General features: G+C 42.6%; 2 protein-coding genes across 11 annotated transcripts in view; one reads left to right on the top strand and one right to left on the bottom strand.

Moving 5' to 3' along the window:
- Positions 1–226, bottom strand: part of NEK1 (NIMA related kinase 1) — a 42,285-nt gene extending 42,059 nt beyond the window's left edge. For 5 of the 7 annotated variants that reach the window (XM_042829702.1, XM_042829705.1, XM_042829704.1 and 2 more), the window contains exon 1: positions 169–225. The gene's annotated coding sequence lies outside the window, so the exon portion shown is untranslated. Of the gene's footprint in view, positions 1–98; positions 135–168 lie in introns of those variants that run through there. The other 2 variants (XR_006170684.1, XM_042829701.1) reach the window with 2 other exon arrangements.
- A 132-nt stretch (positions 227–358) lies between these two features.
- CLCN3 (chloride voltage-gated channel 3) overlaps positions 359–20,084 on the top strand; it is a 49,184-nt gene continuing 29,458 nt past the window's right edge. For 2 of the 4 annotated variants that reach the window (XM_042829706.1, XM_042829708.1), the window contains exons 1-2: positions 359–441; positions 12,386–12,561. In XM_042829706.1, the coding sequence (XP_042685640.1) occupies positions 12,402–12,561 (160 nt within the window). In that variant the 5' untranslated portion in view covers positions 359–441; positions 12,386–12,401. Of the gene's footprint in view, positions 442–12,385; positions 12,562–19,002; positions 19,148–20,084 lie in introns of those variants that run through there. The other 2 variants (XM_042829707.1, XM_042829710.1) reach the window with 2 other exon arrangements.

A 20,084-nucleotide genomic window follows, 5' to 3' on the forward strand; every position in this document is an offset into this window, starting at 1 on the left:
CGCAAAGCACGCCCGGGACGGCTAGTCTCAGCCTTTCCTATCACGAGCACGTCCCATAGCGCAGCTCTGAGCGAGCGAGCCAGCTCCTCTACGTGTACCTGCACTACTGCCTTCAACCCTTCCGCTAACCCCACTCCAACCCAGCCGAACCAGGACCGCCTCCCTCACCGGCCTCTCCTTCAGGCGGCCTCCCGGAAGTCACGCCCCCCTGCTGGAGGCGGGAACCGGAAGTTGGGGCCGAGACCGCAGCGCGGACCGTCCCGCTGATCCCGACGTGCGTGAGGGAGGCAGGAAGCCCCGCCCCCAGGCTGCGGGGGCGGGGCTGCGGGCCGCGGAGCGATCGTCGGGCCGGGGGCCGGGGGCCGGGGCGCCGTGAGTGGCCTTTCCGCCACCCCGCCTCGCCGCCGCGGGAGGATGCGCCAGCGCCTCCCCGAGGAGCAGGTAGGGCCGGGCCTTCTGGCAGCGCGACGTGATAGGAGGGAGCGCCGGGTGCTCCCTTGCGGCGTGGCCGAGATGGCGGTTGCGGCCGAGTGAGGGCCGAGCGAGAGGCTGAGCGGCGTTTCTCCCCGTCTCGGTGCTGCGAGGAGCCGGGAGCCGGCGCGGGCTCTGCCGGTTACCTGTGGAGAGGGAAGGGAGGGGTGCCCTGCGGATACCCCGCCCGGGTGATCCTGAAGCGAAGTAGAAGAACCGCGTGCCCGTCGTCACGTAACTGCCCAAGTCCTTGCACGAAGTCGTGCCGGTGGTGGGGACGTGTTCTGTGTGGGGTAATAAATGTGCTGTGTCACACTTTCAAGCGATAACCGAGGTAAATCGAGGCCATGACAGCGGGAGCCAGCGGTGTGTTGCTTCTTGTTCAGTTCTCTCTTCTTGGTAGACCCGTGATGTGTCTTATGTTCTGTATCCCGTGGCAACATAAATGCTTCTCTGCTAGAGCAGTTACTTGAATGGCAAAACGTGTTGGCACGGCAGATTTGAGAGTAGATGCTTATCAGTACCCATTATTGGTCTGTTTTAAGAAACTTCGGTGTACTGTAATGTAAAACATAGTACAAGCTTTCCTTGGGGAAAACTGTCAACTGGCACTATCATTTACTTCTAAGGTAAAAGTCTTAGACTGGTAAACTACTTTCAATTTGATGTTTCTTTGATTAGCAGACAGACCTACACTTGCAGCTCAGTATTATGGGCTGTCAGGAGGGTATTTCTGCTTCGAGAAAACTGCAGCTGGCCTGGATCTCAAAGCTTGAAACAAAATGACTTTGCATCTGCCTGCAATGCTTTGGAAAATATGATGTGTATTGTGGCAAGGAAAATAAAAAGTGGTTTTTGTTTCCTTCTGTTTACTGTTTGTATAGAGCCCCCAATACAAGAAAGACAGGGAGCTGTTGGAGAGGTTCCAGAGGAGAGCCACAATAAGATGATCAGGGGACTCGAGCACCTCACCTATGAAGAAGGCTGTGGGGTGACCTCATTGCAGCCTTTCAGTACCTAAAGGCAGCCTACAAACAGGAGGGGAAGCAACTCTTTGAAAGGGTAGATAACTACAGAACAAGGGGAAATGGTTTTAAGTTGAGGGAGAGAAGATTTAGGGTGGATATCAGGAGGAACAGTCTGATTGGAGATCTGTGACTAGTGGTGTTGCCCAGGGGTTGGTGCTGGGTCCAGCTTTGGTTAACATCTTTATCGGCAACCTTGACAAGGGGATAGTGTCCATCTTCAGCACGTACACCAACAATATAAAGCTGGGAAGAGTGGCTGATGCTGTGCTGGCTGATGCTAGAAGGCTGTGCTGCCATTTAGCAGGGCCTGTGCAGGCTGAAGAGCTGGGCTGTATGAAACTAGATGAGATTTAACAAAAAAAAAACATAGAGTCTTGCACCTGGGAAGGAATAACAGTGAGTGTCAGTGTGGTTTGGGGGATGACCTGCTGGAAAGGAGCTCTGGCAGAAAAGGGCTTGGGGTAGAGAACAGGTTGGCCATGAGCCAGCAGTGTTTCCTTGTGGCCCAGAAGGCCAGTGATGTACTGGGATGCATTAAAAGGAGGGTAGCCAGCAGGTCATGATCCTCCCCCTGTATTCTGCCCTGGTCAGACCTCATCTGGAGTACTGTACCCAGCTCTGAGCTCCCCAGTACAAAAAAGATGGATCTTGTTTTTAGTGGAAGGCGACTAAGATGATAAAGGGTTGGAGCATCTCCTTTATGAGGAAAGGCTGAGTGAACTGGGTCTGTTCAGCCTTGTGAAAAGAAGACCCAGAGGGGATCTTATTCATTTTTGTAAATATCTTAAGTGTGGGAGACAAAGGGGCATTGCCAACCTCTTTTCAGCAGTTTGTGGGGACAGCACAGGGGAAATAGCCATAACTTGGAGCATAGGAAGTTGCTCACCAATGCACAGGAGAACTTCTTCATGGTGATGGAGCACTGGAACATGCTGCCCAAGTGGGTTTTAGAGTCTCCTTCTCTGGAGATATTCAAGACACTCATGGATGCCTACTTGTACAGCCTGTTGTGGAGAGCCTGCAGTGCAGGGGCGTTGGACTCAATGCTCTCTGGAGGCCCCTTCCATCCCCTACAATTCCGTGACTGTGTGTACCTTACATTGATATTTGGATAACAGAGTTGTGCTATTTGAATGTAGGCACAAAAGCTGGGACTGCTGTTCCAAATTGGCAAATGTTGCCAAAGGGCATTCTAGGAACGTTCACATTTTTTTTTTCTCTCACCTCATTTTTGTGGCTTCATATGCATGTGGGTAGGTGCTCCTGTGCAGATCAGGTATGCAGATCAGGCTAGAGACTTATTTGGTAGTACGAATATTTGTAACCTGCTCGTAATTAAAAGAAAAAAAAAGATAATTTAAGTTCTACTGTTGAAGTTGTTTGAATAGTTTCATAGCTCTCAGACTCTGGGCTGTGTGTTTCTCAACTCCTTGCTTAGTCACCTCATTGGCAGCTGTAGCAGCCTGCACAGGGTCAGCAGCAGCAGTGATTGAGTGCACAAGTCTGCTTTTACACCCTGCTTGTTCTTTTTCCCCCAACTCACACCTGAGTTTTACACCACTGTGCTGTGTAGCTGAGCTCCCTGCAGCAATCTTTCCTTTACAATGTGAAAACACAGCTTCTGTGTTGGCCAGCTTCTGAAGCTGCTGGTGCCAGGCCAGCTCTTTACCTGTGCTTGTGAATAATGAGGTGTGTGCAGTGTTTTGTGCTTCTTCCTATTCCAGGCTTCAGTAACTTCTGAATATTAGAATATACATTACAAACTTTCATAGCTATTTAACTCGAGTCCTGTTTCTAAACATTGGAAACCTTTGTAAAATCATCAGAGAATGATTAGGAAAAAAAACCCCAACACATTTAAATTCATTTCAACAGAGAGATTTATGCAGGTTGTAAAAATAATGCTGTTTTGTGGAGCGTATTCTGCTTTAAAAAGGTGAAAACTCAGAAATTGGCATACAGCTTGAAGATAATGTTTGTATTTAATGGCTCAATAACAGCTGTTGCTATTGTCAGGGACAATGGAATTGACGTGTTTTCTGGGCTTCATGCATAATAAAAACGATTCTAAACAAAGCCATTAGGGCAGTTGTAAATGTTTTCAGCTGTAGCATCCACATTTGTTTATATCATGTAGCAAATAATCTTCAATACATGCTTATGGAAATGAATTGAAAGAAGAGAATGTGTAACTTCATAGAAGGTTAGACTTTTTAATGACTTCTGGAGTCCAATCAACTATTTCCTCTTGAACTTTCTAGATGTTTACCTTTTAATTTGTTGTGCATTTTGCTTAGGCTTTCCAGCTATGGAATTAGACTGTGCACTGTTGTGGTTAGGTTTTTTTTTTCTTGTTTCTCATAATTTTTTCTAGAAGTTAAGTACTCAAATATGCATTTTGATTGTTTGTACCACAGCACAGTCTAGTGAAGAAACATTTCCAAGTCCAAATAGTAAAAATACAATTTCTCTTCAATACTGCATTTAAATTACAGATGCAGCTCCTGAGCTGACGCAGTATTTTGTCATCCTGCCAATTAAAATCCAAGTTCTCCTTCTCCTAAATGATAGTTCTCTTAGAGCTCCTTCCACTCCTGTCTCCAATTAGCGTTCTCTGCCAAATTTGTTGGGTTTTGCTGATTTGTCTGTAGTTCTTGATCTACTACAGCATTTCCCATGAGGTTTCTATTATTAGTTTGTCTCCTGTGTGCATGTTGGGGGAAAAAAAAAAATGTAGTTCCCCATGCACTTCCAAACACTCATTCTTAGTTCATAGAAGCATACAAACACCAAGGTTGGAAATGAGCTCTTAAGATCATCCAGTCCAACCATCCACCTACCACCAATATAGCCCCACTGACTACATCCCTTCTCACCACATCTAAACTTGTCTTGTATTGGATGCCATTTTATGTCTTGCTGAATTTTTTTTTTTCATTGTAATTTCCAAAATTCAAAAGCTCTCAAGGAACCACTTGTTTTTTTTCTTCTCCTAAGATAACTGACAATCTTTGCTTTCAACTTGATACCTCTATTTAACATAATAACTTCACTTTAGGCCCTCCTGCTGGAAACCTGTCATCCATGTGTAGGACCTGACAAAACAGGTATAATTTTAGAAGCTGTACTTCACAGTTCAGCTTTGCACCTGGAGAGAAGATATTCCATGAGAGGAACTTGGTTTGCATTCAGATCTGTTAATATGCTTGATGTAGAGCATGCTTCACTTCTGGTGGTGTCAGTGCCTCTGGGGATTTGCTGCTTCTTTCTTTTTCCTTTTTCTTGATTATTATTTTTTTTATTATTATTTAATGGATATATCTCCTGTCGTTAGCCTGTGCATTCGGATTTCAAAAAGGAGAAAGAAAGAAAGAAACAAGCAACTGATAATCTATGATACTAAAATATCAGAGATTAGTATCACAAGCTTCTTAGAACGCTGTGTTGACAAAAAGCAGGTGGCTTCTGTTGGAGCCAGGAAGGGCAGCTGTCAGCTGGGTCCTGCTATTGGTTGCACATCTCTTCAGTCCTTCCTCACCTTGCTTTTTCTGATTCCACTCTCATAAACCTCATCTGTAATATTGCCTGTCAAGATTGAATACTTCCCGTGCGATTCTCTGTCTGCTGGGGTCAGCACTGATGGTTGTGTGTCTTGGCTCCTAGAGCCTCTTTACTGTGATGGCCTCTTACTTGCTTTCTATCAAGTTTTCTTTTACTTCCTTGACTGCTTTCAGATCATACAGATATGAATGCATTGAACTCAAGCAAAATTATCTGGAAGGCCGTCAGTTCAGATGAGATCCTGAACTGGTGAGTCTGAGCACATAGCTGAAGGCTGTCCGGCCATTTCTCTGCAAAGATGAAGGTGGTATAAATGATAGAACTTCAGGTAGCTGTGTAAAAGCTCAGCTCGGTTTTCTTTCCCTGTGCCTCTCAGATCCTTGCAATATAAGGTCATGTTCAAAAGGAACAAAATGCTATAAAAGCAATAAAGAGAAGATTGCATACTGTTGCTGGTCCTTTTTCATCAAACAGATGTGATGGCTGAAGACTAAACAGATAAAACGTGTTGTCTACAATGGCACCTGCACTCACAGCTCCTGTCCTTGAAAAAGGGACTGAGTTTTGCTGTTCATCTCAATGTGATCACAAGAAGAATCCAAAAGGAGTCCCTCTTTTCTTTCCTGGGCAGAGTATTTATAGCTGTAGGTACTGAACCATTAGTTTAAAAACTAATCCCACATCTTAGTTGCATTTTAAGCTTGTATCTCAAGTGGCAACCAAGGGCCATTTCTTGATCGCGACTCAACTAAGGATCGGTGCTTGCCTGTGAAGCTTAAGCTTTCAAGTTACATTTGCTTTTGCATTTAGTTTAGGTTTGTACAAAAGGATTATCTTCTATTTTTTCTTTAAAAAAAAAAAACAAAAACAAAAAAAAAAACACAAAACCCAAGCACTGAAAGACTTAACCACTGATTTCACTGCTTATTACTGTGCAGCATGCACAGTAATGCAAAAAACTTCTCTTTGTGACAGTGGAGATTTTTCTCATGTATGAGTAAATGAGATAAGGTTTAAATCCGAGTTTTCAGCTAGTTCAGCCATTTTGGTTTGAAAGCAACCAAACAGTATTTATTTAAGTAATTTGGTGAATGTGAAAGCATCAGTCCCTTTCAGCAAGCTGGATCATGTGCTTCTGCCAGGTGGTGGAAACTCTTTGGCTACTGTGGGTAGCCATAGCCTTAGGGGTTAGGACACTTCAGAGAGGAGATGAGCTAGTTTTGAATACTTCAAGTCAATAGCCTTAATGTTTTTCATCATGTGACTGGGAGCATGTGTGCAGTATTCAACTACTGTGTAAGCTGTCAGTTCTCTGTCGTGGGTGTTTTTTTTTTTGTTTTTTTTTTTTTAAGCTAGGAAGATAAAAAGTGCTGTAGAATGAGTATTTGGTATCGACTCCTCTTTTGTGAAGGTCAGAAGCAGTGGTGATATTCTGTATTGGTACGTATCATTGAAGTATAGCTTTGTCTGTGTGTTTCTGTGCTTGTCCGTGCTTGCTTTCTTGTGTAGGGAACACTTCAGGTTGTCTCTTTTTACACCATGAAGATTAATTTCGTTCTGGAGTGGCAATGAACAGAACAACAATGAGCTTTTCATATATGTATATTCTCTGAAATTTCTTCTACTTTGAGAGTACCCACTGCATAAATTGAATTAGTTTTTAACACGTAATCGATACCTGTATATTTTTTTCACTTAAGGAACTTCATTCAACTGGCTTTATGATTTATTTCCTTATATATGACCTGTAATTTGGCCAGAATCCTTTCTCACAGTATGACTGCAACAGGAGCTGTCCTGTTCCTCAGACTTGTTCAATTCTTAATTATTTGGTTGCTTGTGTATCCTTCAGAATTTTTGTACCCTGTGTTAACTTGAGGAAGTTGAGGAACTAATCAAAACTCTAATATCTCCCATGTTTAGTTTGAAGCATATAATTTTTAAGCCATTTTCATGAAGAAAAATTCTGCTAATTACAGGAAAAACACTGTGAGGAATTTCTCAATTCTTTCACCCCTTTTCCAAAACTAAAATTTGAAAGCTGAACTGTGTAATCAAAGAATATTAGGATGCTATAATCACAAGACAAACAAGAGAGTGAGGCAAAGCAGACTATGATAACAAAAGAGAATAAACAGAAGGCTTACCCCTATCCTGGGCTCACTCACAGAACACCAGCAGAGCAGATCTCCAGAAAAGATCCTTCCCTCCTGGTAGCCAGCTCTTAAACAGGTCTAGGAATTGCCTTCAGCTGTGCTCCTCTGGCTGACTCACGGCTCGCCTCAGGTGATCCATCAGAGGTTCAGGCCCTGACTCAGCTGTTCCCGTACACTGGACCATGTTCTTGTTAGCTCTCTTCGTGTGACAGAATGAGCAAATAGGGGTTCAGTCCTGTCTCGTTCCAATTTATAGGATGGAGAGGAGGTTCTTTTATTATCTATATACCCAGCGTGACTTTAAGAAACAACTGTTCAAATGTTGGTCTGACCAGTTTATTACAAATCTTAATTAATCTTCTATGATCTTCTTAATAAATCTTCTATGATTCTATGATTAGGGAAATGGGGAAGGGGAGGATGGACACTATTATGAATTAGGGTATTGGGGAAGGAAGGAGAGCAATAGAAAAGATAGAAAAGAAGAAGCAAGGAGTCTGTATAGGAAGCAAGAGGGCGATAGGCAGCACCATGGATCCAGTGTGGTTCATAGTTCAGTCTTTGATCTTCAGTAGTGGTGGGTCTTCGGGCATTGCTGTTCTGTTGATGACGACGAGGAGAACGACAACGAGAACGACGACTACGATGACCATGGTGATGATGGCCCCTGTTCAATGGTTTCAAAGCGGTCGAGTCAGCCATCTTTGGAGTGACAGCTCAAATCCAAAGTGGTCGAGTCAGCTCTCCTTGGAGTGGCAGCTTCTTGCTCTGGGATCCCAGCAGAAACTCCTTTGTTCCCATCTTCTGGGCCTTGCCAGCAGATAAGAGGGAGCAGGGATGCCCATCTGCATCCTGTTTCTCACAGAACACGATGGTATCATTGCCCAATTTTCCCATACCTAGCTGGAGCTGTTTTGTCACAGGACAGATCTTCCACCAGTACAGCACTCCTGAGCACTCTCTTCTGAAGGCAAGCAGCTCTGGAGGAAGGGGCTTTCAAATGTTCCCAAAGTGAAATTGATTGTCACACGCTTAGCACCCATCACTTGCCTGCTCAACAAAGCACTCAGTGTTATCACAAGAAAAACCTCAGGAAGCAAGCTTTGAGCCAAAAAACAAAGAAGGGTTCTCACACCACCCCGTGGCTCAAAGATTGCTTGAAATGAAGCATAAGTGACCCTCCACGGTGGTGAGGAAAAGAAAAGGGAGAAAATAAAGACAGCAAAGAAGCGGGAGGGGGAGAAGGGGAAGCTAATCGTTACACAATTACTACAAAAGATTTCTTGGGCTTGGTTACAAATGTTGCCCTGATCTGTTGGACTTGTCCATCATCAGTTGAACTGGTTACAAAGTACACGGAGGATACAACACGTTGTGTAAATTGAATAAAACATGGAATCATACAAGGTACAAACATAAGAGTTGCAACAGCACACAGTGCAGAAAATAGGATACATTTGACCCATGGGCCACCTGGAAGCCAGGAGAAGGAATCGAAGTCTAGGCTTTTCCAGGTTTGGACAGGAACATGGGCTATTTTCCATATAGCCTGGGCAATTTGCTTGACAACTTTACCATTATCATCAATCTTTAGACAACAATTAGAATCATTCAATTTGCCACAGACACCACTCAATGATACCTTAGGAGTGGTGACACAAATGTTACATGATGAATAAAAGGTAGAAAGTGAAAAGAGACAACCATACATTTGGCAATGACCATACAGTTAACAATAACCAACAATAATAAATAAGTTAAACAAACTTAGGTATTTGTGTCAGCTGCTTTCCCCACCCAGGAACTCCCAGTGTAAGCCAGGATCCAGATGGGAATTCTTCAGTAGAGGTTGTGGTGTTTGTGGACAGCCATACAATGTTACACTTCAGTTAATTCATTAAAGCTTATCTAGCCTAATTTGACAGTATGTGGACTTGCCATGTAATGTTTTCTAAGATGATTTAGTGTCTTGAGAACTTTCCACTTGAGCATTTCCAAAGCAATTCAAATGCTGAGAGATATAAATGTTAGTTTGGCAAGTTCAAGCATTGTTACAGTCCACGGAACTTTTCACAGGACAGTGTGTGCAGGATACCTCCACAGTACAAACCATCACAGAGAGGTGATCCCAGAAACATACACATCTCCTGTTAAAACTTAGGCACTGTCCAACAGCCATGTTTTGGATGGAACTCATGGACTGGTGTGACACTGAAAAGCATTAGTGCAAAAGGCTTTCTGATAGATTTCTTTTGTGACCACATCTAACAGATATTAGATGGGTCCCTTGATTCATTTTCCAGTTTGTTAGGAATTTGGAAACACTGTGGAGGAGTTACATGCAAATCATAATCAGTTTGGTAAAAAGGGGTGAAAGAAGGGGTCAAAAGAAATGGTATCACTGTGCAGGGAGTACTGGTAAGCCAGGATGACTGTAAAAAGCCTGAACTCAGTTGTGAAGTTTAACAGATCCAAGGACTGATACCCATCACCACTCACACCCACAACAATACTAAACATAGCACTACTGCAACCAAAAAATGCAATCAAGAGGTACATCCAGTATTCTAGTGTGATCAGATCTTCAGTATTTCTGTCACAAAACACAAATGGTTAAAATCAGCTGTTAGCCTTTTTGTGTTCTGTCAAGGTCCCACGGGGTTCTTCTGTAAAATAAAAGAAGACACCAACTTGTCCTTTCTGGGCTTTGTTAACGTGGTTAAAAGATGAGGAAATGAGTTGTATTTGGAATTTCTGATTAGTTTATATCAAAGATCACATTTCAAGGTTCTTATCATGTAAACCCTTTAGAATTGTATATATTTTTTTCTTCTTAAACTTCCAGCAAATAACTCCTCTGTTACTGCTATTACATCTTTTCAACTATAGAACACATTCATATGCGTGAAGATCACATTCAACATTTTTATTTCATCTGCTTTTGTTTTATGCCTGCATAACCTCTCTCAGTAGGTACTGTCCTCATGTAAGTTTTGCAGGAAGCTTTGCTTGAGTTAAGGGACAGATGGCTGACTTATGTGCTTTAGGAACGGTTGGATACTCGTGCAAAGTGGCAAAGATCCCACTGCTTACATCCCTGTGTTCTGTGTGAAGAGATGGCCCTTTTCTTGCCACCTCTTTCATTGTGACACACAGACTATCGAAGAACAGCTCATAACTTTGGCTTTCTTTGTGTGATTCTGCTGACATCTTGCATCTTCTGCATTGCATCTTTTCCAGACTGAGGAGTTCTGGTCAGCTTTGTTGGCCTAAAGAAAAAGTTGTAGCTATTCTGTAATCTTCCATATATAATCTTCTGTAATTTGGACTTCTGACAGTATGAAGTTCTCACCTGGTGGTACTTTATATCAGATTAATTGGAGAACTACTGGTGCATATTAAGCTCTTTCTCATTTCCTTGGCATCTTGTTTGTGAGTGGCAGGTGTCACGTCAGAACCCACAGGGAATTGAGGGTTGATTCTGTTGCCTCCCTGCCCTCAACATGTCTTGATTCACAGCTGTCAGTACGGAATTTTGTGTTACCACCAAACTGCTCATGCTCACAGTTCTATCTGCAGCTACCCAGCAAACTTTGTCACTTAACTTTTAATTCCTTCTTATGGTAACTCGCTTGCTGCTTAGAAGACTGAGCTGTTTGCCAGTGCAGAGTTTCAACTCTGCAAACAACTCTTGACATTGGCCAACCAGTTTAGGTATACTTCACGAGACCCAACAGCTGGGTAGAGGAGAGGGATTGGAATTAGAAGTCCTATCACCTATTTTTAGAGCTGCCAGCTGGCTGGATGTTTATGGTGGATATTTTAGCGTTGTAGGAGTTACAGGGAATTGTTAGAGAATGTGAGGATAAGCAGAAGAAAAAGTGCACGAGGAAAAGATCTGGATTTGGGGGGAGCATCTCATTCCTTTGGAGGGAATGAGGTATTTCTTATTATTGAAAAAAGGTGGATGATGCTTTGTCATCTACTGTTTATGAATACAAAACATTTTATCAAAAAGCAGTCACTGCTATATATAATACATTGCTGTATATAGTACAGTCATTGCTAAAGTGGTTTTAATTGTAAATTTCTTTTCCTGATACACCTTCCTGGGAAAACAATACTAGAAATTCTTTGGCTTTTGCTGGAAAGGCAGAAGATTCATAGCCCTTAATCCAGGTGGACTGAGTGAAACTCATGCTTTTCAAACATCCATCTAGGTGAAAAGATCACAGTCAGGGATGGGATAAAAACTGAATCTTATTCATACCCCCCAGTTAAAGTTGAAAATCCAGCTTAGAGTAGAAACCTGGAGAAGGGAAAGCCCTGTTCTGCAACCTGAGGACTTCTCAAGAGAACTGCAGAAATGTTGTTGGTAGTACTCCTTGTTCAGGTGTTGTCCTTTGCTTTTACTTGAAAGCAACTTCTTTCTGTTTCAGAAGCCAAGATACTGACTGTGAAGGAGGTAGTTGCATAGTTCCACAGTTCCATGACTTTTCTGAGGTTGGGCTGCTGGGAGCTAATAAAGTATGATGATGTTTGAGAAATGAGAGATACAAGACACGCTTAGGGTAAATTAGAGCATGGAATCAAGATGTGGCCATGACTTAGCTCCTTTCTGATCAGGAAGTCGTTTCTGTGGCTCTTAATTTGCAAGGCCAAAGATTGTATGCAAAGTGTGTGTGTATGTGTTTTGAAAGCTTTGTGTAGATGTGCACATTTTGAATTGCTGTCACTTTTGCTATTTTTTCCTTGGAAAATAATGTGCACCTTTGTGTTTGTGGGACTACAGCTTTGGAGTGTTTGGAGTGAAACAGGTGACAGACTAAGGAGACACAGCACAAAGATAAAATTGGTTTTGAACCTGAGCACTGAATGGATTTGATGCTAGCACCGTGGTGTGGTGCAGTGCATGTTTGTGTGGGGCATGCACATTTCAGCCACATTTACTGAAAGTTAAATACTTTCTTAAACATAGGAGAGCCCAAGAAAAGGGGTGAAGAAGCATCGACCAGTTAAATGTCAGAAAATGTTTGTTTAAAATGCTTTATAATAGTCTGTATTACTGCTACATTTATGTAAGTTTAAATCATAGTGTTGTTTCATTTGAGATAAACCTCAATCTGTTTTGCATTTTCAAATATGAAGTAACACGTTTTCTTTTCGTAGGTTATAAAGCAGCTAAATGGAGTCTGAGCAGCTGTTTCATAGAGGCTACTATCGAAACAGTTACAACAGCATAACCAGTGCAAGCAGCGATGAGGAGCTTCTAGATGGAGCGGGTGTAATTATGGACTTTCAGACCTCTGAAGATGACAATCTCTTGGATGGTGATGCATCAATTGGTAAGTTAATGCTAATTTAACCTTAAAAACTCAATTCTTGGTCACTGGCTGGGCCTGAAGATTGTGTGTTAGTTCAGCTGTTTTTTTTCCTCTTATGACTGATTTCAACGACCAGCAAAGTGAAGCTGAGAGGTTTCCATGGCTTTACTCAGAGCTGAGATTCATTTATATTATAAAAGTCTACATCGATTTTAACTGTTGTTGCTGAAGTGTAAGGCAAATTCAGCAGGAAGGTGGACTTTTGTAATGTTGTCAGACTACAGTTTTTTCAGGGCACTGATTGAAATCAGATGATTATGTGAGCTGAAAATGATTTACAAACACGTGATCTTGCTGGTATTCCCATGTCTAGGTACTTTGATCTGTCTCTGTGGGCGCCTGTGTCCTGAGTGAGCTTGGAGCTCAAGCTCAAGCTTCAAGAAGCGATGGTGCTTCTTGCTTCAGTAAAGAACTGAGTTGCTTATATTGTGACTTCAGTGTGAAGACAGTTTACAGTCTGGCATATGGTGTTAACGTAAAATTGGCAATAGTTAACCTTAATATGACAACCTGTAAACTGGTAATTCAGAAGCTGCTGCTAGGGTAGCTTGTATCTGCTCGCAGCGATAGCAACAGCACTGCTGAAGAATATATGCCAGCAGATAATAATGCTCAACACTGCAGACACCCCAAACGGTCTTTACTTGTGAGCTGGGAGTCCTTTATCTAAAGTAAGGTGAAAGCACTCAATTTTTAGCCTCCTAAAGGGGCTCTAAGCAATAGCACTGAAATGTGGCATTGACAGCTAACGTTGTCATTATTTGGGGAACAGAGTGGAATTTTCAGCAAGTGCAGGTGGTTCTATGTAAAAAGAAAATGTTATCACACGAGAGGTTAAACGTTCAAGAAAGATCTGGAGGTTGCTTACTTTTCCAGCAATACATGGATACGTATGCTTTTTTCTACTTGGCAATCACAGTTTATAAAGAATACAAAGAAAAGGAACTTTTCTTCCATTAAGAACTTCAGTTCTCATAATTTTGTTAGCTATTTATTGTTGTTTTCCACAAATGCAAGCAAAGTCTTCAAAGTCATTTTACACCATTGACATGGTTTCTTTTCTGCACATAGTATAAAACTGACTCTGACATACCTCTTTTTGTAATTATGTACACCCTGTTTTCCAAGTGAGTAATTACTGTGTTAAAAGACTGATTGTAATTTTTAGGTAAGGATTACATTTGCTCTCACATGATTCCGTACAGAAGGGCACGTGAAATAATTGGTACCAATCATAAGAGCAAGCATGAGACACAGCTGGTTTCTTTGAAATAGCTCAATGTGCAGTTATCACTTATCTGCTTTTCTCCTATCTAATTGTAGTGAGGGCTGCAGACTCTTTGCCTGTTTTTCATATTAGTAATGTGGCTGAAAATGGGATATCTGACAAGACAGAACCGTGCTTTTTTTTACCTTTTTTTACTGATAACACATGAAGTTAATTCTGTTAATCTGTCAGGAACACAAGTAGCCATGCACTGTGTTTGCACGGGTAACTAGCTAATTAACGAGGTTCTTCCTTCCAGGACTTCAAAAATCCCTAGCAGAAAACAGTGACAGAAGAGTTAACTGGAAGACTCTTGGATTAAAGGGAGAGGGGGTTAAGGAGAAAAAAAAGAGATGATCTTAGTTATTGGATGTGTGAGATGTGGGTGTTTGAAGTATCTTTTGTGTCTTACCTGTTCATCTCCTTGGTGATTCTCCTTAGTTCAAATGTCATGCCTTGCCATTGATCCATAAGGTTTTTGATTATGAAATACAGTATACTGTGATGTTACTTTTTTGAGCATGATTATTGTCTATGATCTGTTACTTTTTTAACAGGTTTATTCTCTAAAATGGAAATTTGCTTCATCCTTTTCTAGTTGAACAGTTCTATAGTGGTTTTTCAGTGTTAGGCTTCCATTGTATTTAAGGTTTTGCTTTGCTTCTTAGGTAAGGAACATATTTTGTTTCACAACAGCTTTAATGATCTTTTATTCATTTCACTGTTGCATTTTTCAATCAGTTAAAGGATGTAGATACAGTTTTCACCAAGTCAGTGTCAGACTCCAATGTTTTCTACATAGGAGAATATTTGTGCTTACTAGCCCTTAAATAACTGTTACTTACAGCTTTCCATATGCATGGGTGGCACCCTGGAAGGGAATATCAGGATGTCTGATATACAAGAGCAGCCATACTGGGTCAAACCACAGGCTGACCTAGCTCAGCATTCTGTCTGAGAGATCCAGAGTACTAAAGGAGGAGTTACAGCAGGGTGTGTGAGTGCTCCTTCCTCTCTTAGTGCTTGTATAGCAGTCCTGTTTGGCTGAGGGCCTTTTATACCTAGTGGTGATTTCTATGTTTATAGTCCTTATCTGGGGATCTTTTTTCCACTGACTTCTTTTTGTGAAGTAGTTCTTAAGCATGCACACCATTCTTTGACAAGTTTCAACATCTTATGGAGAAAACCATCACCTTTTCTTTATTTTATATGTAAATCTAGATATAAATACTGCTGAAAACAGCTGTAACTGCCAGAGTTTTGGCTTGGCTAGGCTCACAGAGGCTGTGCATTAACATGGACTGACACACAGGCTTCATCCTTGTACAGCCCAACTGCTTAAACTATTCTCTTTGTTTAGAGTTATAGCTGTGGAAAACCTTCTACTGAGACACTGGCTTTTTAAGGGATGTTATGAAGCTTATTGGAATGAAATTGATGTTGATAGGAAATGTTTGATATGAAACTAGAACAAGGTGACCTGGAACTAGGACGTCTTGACTGTCTTGAATGCTAAATACTTGCACTGAGACTTGTTATCTGTTGGCACAGGGATTAGAGCATGGATGGCATAGTGCTGTCCCTGTGAAAGGTGGCAGTCTTCTTTTAAGGGGACAGAGAGAAACGAATCATCAATTAAAACTCCATGTCTCCTACAAAAAGAACCGCGTTAGAACAGTCATTTAATTGGAGCAGAGCTATGAACAGTGTACTAATCACCTCTGAAACATCCCAACCAGCTGTAGCTAATTTTATTTTTTTTTTCTGTGCACAGTGTATTCTCGTTAGGAAAAATTCGTTGTCCTTGCCTTCTCTTTGTAGTGCACTTGATCCTCCAACGTTATAGCTCTTATTAGGGAAAATGGTTAAAAATAAGTTAAAACTGTTTTCCATTGCTACTTACTTTCTTCCCTCCTCTCTTACTTCTATTCTAGGTTTTGGTTTGCTTAGCTGGACCTTGCAGCTATCTCACGCTTTGAATCATTTTTATTGCCTTTTTCTGTACCTTTTCCAGTACCTTTAAGGAAGGGATCAGAACTTCCCAGAGCTTTTGGAAGATAGACATGTTGTGGAAATAAAGTGGAAGGTCTTCAATTTTATTCCAACTTCTACTGGGTGTTGAGTTCGTGATTTCATGAAATTCAAGTATGCCTGGCATAGTGCAGTATTCTTTTTAACAGAACTGGTGTTGATACTGCATCTGTGTTCATACGGCTTACGTATGCATGGAGAAGATTTGGACAAGTCCCACTGCTTTTTCACTTTTGCATTGTTTTCTTATCTTTGCTTATCCTGTAGAGGAAAAGAACCAAAAAAGATAAGAAATAGCTAATAGCTAAGAAACTCAGAAAATGAAAGCAACTTGTTCTTACGTATACAGAAAATAGCATGCTTTCATTTCAAAATCTTCCTTGCACGATTAGTACACTAAAACAAGATATTTTTTACTGGGGATGTAATGCTGACCAATGTAAAACAACAGAACAAACAGAAATAAAAGTCTCATGGCTGATAGCTCCATGTAGTCTGATCACAAAGGTTGTCTTCCACAGTCACTGGGGCATAGATCATGAACGGTGTGACGGACAAACACGGAAAGAAGCGTAAAGAAACCTGAGGAGAGCAGTCTTGTGTTTTGGATGGAGATGTCAAAGTAGTTTTTAGGGACTGAAGGCCTATTTTTTGTATGTTTTATTTTTGGTGTTACGTGTTAATGCTGCACCGTGTCATCATTATTTGAGCTTTTTAAAATCTGTTTCTTTCTTCTACTGTAACATTTTGTCTGGCAGCAGGGAGCCTTTGCTTGTATTTCACTGCCATGCAGTGAAGTTCAGCTGTCCTAAGAGGGGAGTCAGTATTAGATTTCATTACAAAATGTGTTGCAGCTGTATGACCTGTTTTACTGCATTGTTTGCTCTTTGGGTTTGACTGCAATTGGCTTCTGTGTCTGATCAGTGACAAAAAGCACCACTGGATATTATACCAGGCTGTAAAAGGTAATTCAGGTACCTGTGATTGGCCAATGAAGAAGCAAGCCTGTTCGGCTCAATCCTGGAATATGTTCTCTGTTATTGACTTCTGCTTGCAGTCTTTTCACCCAGCAAATTTGTAGGAAACAAATAAAAATGAAAAAACCAAAGTCAAACTAGGAAGACACGCGGTTTTCTTTCTGTGTAATAAAATGCAAATAGAATAAAACCTGGAATGTATTACCATTAAACACATTCCTCCGGGCTTCCTTGACTCCTGTTTTGTTGAAGCACCACCTGCCTTTAAGAACATAGCAGGAGATGTTATAAATTAGTTTACATTTGCATTACATTTAGCATCAAATGTTCCTGCCCTGGTTTGTCTCTCATTGAGGTTTTTGATGAGGTGGCAATGGAAGCAATAACAGTCCTGTGTACTGTGGCTTGACACAGAGCTGGGCAGCCTTTTGCCAATACTGTTGTCATAGAGCGCCGGTTTCATAATGAATGAAATAAGTTTGGGTCTCTGCAATTTGGAGAAAAAAAGAAATACAGAAATCACTGTCTGATTTGAAAGCGTATGCAACTGAACCTTTTCTTTCTATTTTTCCTTCCTTGAGATAGTACCTTTCAGTTATTTTACCCTGGATCTGTCCGGGAACTGGGAGAAGGCATGTATTACCATTAAACAGAAAGTTTGACCTTCTTGTGTTGTGTTTAGTTTTCCTCCTGCTGTCATTGTATGACCCACATAAGAAAGCTTCGGGGTTTTGTACAGAATGAACACAGACTGAGGGGGCTGCAGGATCAACACACAAGTTAGGTAAGAGGAGACATCAAGATGGCAGTGATTTGATCTGGGCTAGATTTGTCACATAGATTGAGAAAAGGGTGAATGTAAGAGGAAATCCGAAACAAGGGAGGAGAATGAAGTAGGAAGGAAAAAGAATGGGAAACCGTAGAGTTACGGACACTTGGTGTATTTAGGTACTCTGTTAGTGGATGCTTTCATTTGTGCCCGTGAATTGACATATATGGATTAAATTAATTTCAAAATGACTGGAATAGTAGCCGTTTTGCAAGATAGCTCTTGTGTAGCATTTTCAAAGTAACATTACTTTTTAGCTGTTGAAGGAGCATTTGTTTTGAGTAATAAGGAAGAAAATTACAGCAGTCATCAGAATCTTTTGTATAAGTCACACTGACATTGTGGTGTAGGGGATGGAATAATAGCTGCCATGGTAGTGGTTATAAACAATGAGAACGCAGGCTGCTGGGAACCAAGAAGGGAAAATGACTGTTCTGCTTTAACACTGCACAGAGAACTGTATTTGGCAGCTAATCTACCAGCAGGGACCTTGGAAGAGCTTTTTCAAATTCGTATTAGATAGGATCTAAAAAATTTCTGAAGCAAGCACAAAGTTGCTTCAGTTCTACATTGAAGATTTGGTCATTTTTTCCCCCTATATCTGAAGTTTATCAGATACAACTTCCAGCTGGCCGCACCTTCTGTCCTTAGCAATTTAGTCTCAACTGTAGACTTGTGTGGAAGTAGTGCCTGTGCCTCAGGGCAGTGAACAAGCTCAGGTTCACAGGCTGGCTGTTGCTCTGCTGTAGTGTGTTCTTGTTGTCAGTTCAGAGGCCTTTGGTAGCAATAATCTTCCAGACATCAAATGAGTTATTTGTAACCCTTATTTCATATTTTCTCCGACGTGGAGTTTAACTGCAGTCAACATACTGTAAATGCACTGGCAGCTCGTTCTGTAAGGGTTCTTTTTTCAGATTACAAACACTGTTGCCGTAGTTTTCCTGCTGCGAATGCCTTTTTATTAGAGCCCTGTAATAGGATTACTGACTCCTAGTTCCTGTTGAGGTACGGAGCTGAGAAGCGCAAAGATGTCTTGGGTTTTTAGATCAGCATAGAGTCGAGAGGAGCCTTGGCTCTGACAAGTCTGGGGTCTCCCGTGTACCAGCGGTGCTACCAGTGGGACAGTAGTGCTGGAGCCGCGCTCCTCCCGAGCGGCGGGAAGCGTCCCGCAGAGTGCAGCACCTGCGGCCTCAGGTAACGGGCGGCGGCGGCGGCGCTTCCCGCTGACGTCAGGCGGGCGGGGCTCGGCCGGCCGCTGCGCCGAGGCGGCGGCGGTAGGCTGGGCTCGGCCGACATGGCGGCGGGGCCGCGCTGAGCGCACGGGCGGCCCTTCCGTCGGCGGGCGGGAGCAGCTCCTCGCCTCCATGGACGCCTCTTCCGACCCGTACTTGCCCTACGATGGCGGAGGAGACGGCATTCCGCTCCGGGAGCTGCATAAAAGAGGTACGGGGCCCCAGGCTGGCGCGGCGGGTTCCGGTGGAGGCACTTGGTCCGGCGGGAGCCGGCGCTGCACGGAGGGCGCGGCCCCGCGTTCGGCCGCTCGGCACGGCCATCTCGTCGCGTAGAGCGGGGCTGCGGCCGCAGCGGCGGGAGCGCGTCGAGTCGTCTGTCCCGGGCCCTCCGGCAGCCGAAACGCAGCGCTCGTCTTTGCCTCTCAGGCTGCCCTGCGTGCTCGTAGGCTCGACTCGTCGCGGGTTGCGTAGACGGTGCTGAGCTCTTGCGGAACCGGAGCCTGTGGCCGTTCCTCACGCTGTTGCTTGGCCAGGAAGCCGATTAGCAGCAAGCCGGGGTTAGCAGTGCGGAGAGAAATCCTCTTCTGTTGCCTTTTGTTCCTTACTGCGCGTTTCGAGAGGAACGCGTTTCCCAAATGTTTGGCATTGTAGTGGGGAGAAATTGCAGTAAGGATGACTTACAGTTACGCCTTCAAATTCAATTTAAACTGCAGAGCACATCATTACACATCGAACCTCTGCAGATTGTAGTTTGATGTTTGTTGAAATGTCATCTGGCATCTTAATAGCACCTAGCTTCTATATAGTCTATAGACTCTGTAATGAAAACAGCTGGGGTCACACCGAGTGTTCACGCCTCGCTGCCAGCAAGACATCTGCCCTTGTGACATGTCACTTCTTGCAGCTTCATTCAATTCTCTTAAGGCTTGCATTTCTAATATTCCAATACAGTTTTTCAAAACCTCACCGGTGCTCTTCTTCTATTTGCGGTGGCAAACTTAGAAGAAAACCAAACAGAACTCCATAATGTCATTTTTGCCATAATTTCTTGAAAATCTGAATTTGTCAAGTGTACGTAACTCAAAATAAAATTGATTCTCCACACCTTACAGTGTGTGCAACAGATTGCATTAAAACCTGCTTATACT

The sequence above is a fragment of the Centrocercus urophasianus genome, unplaced genomic scaffold (assembly GCF_019232065.1).
Source record: "Centrocercus urophasianus isolate 14NV4802_14NV808 unplaced genomic scaffold, USGS_Curo_1.0 seq_32, whole genome shotgun sequence".
Taxonomy (NCBI): domain Eukaryota; kingdom Metazoa; phylum Chordata; class Aves; order Galliformes; family Phasianidae; genus Centrocercus; species Centrocercus urophasianus.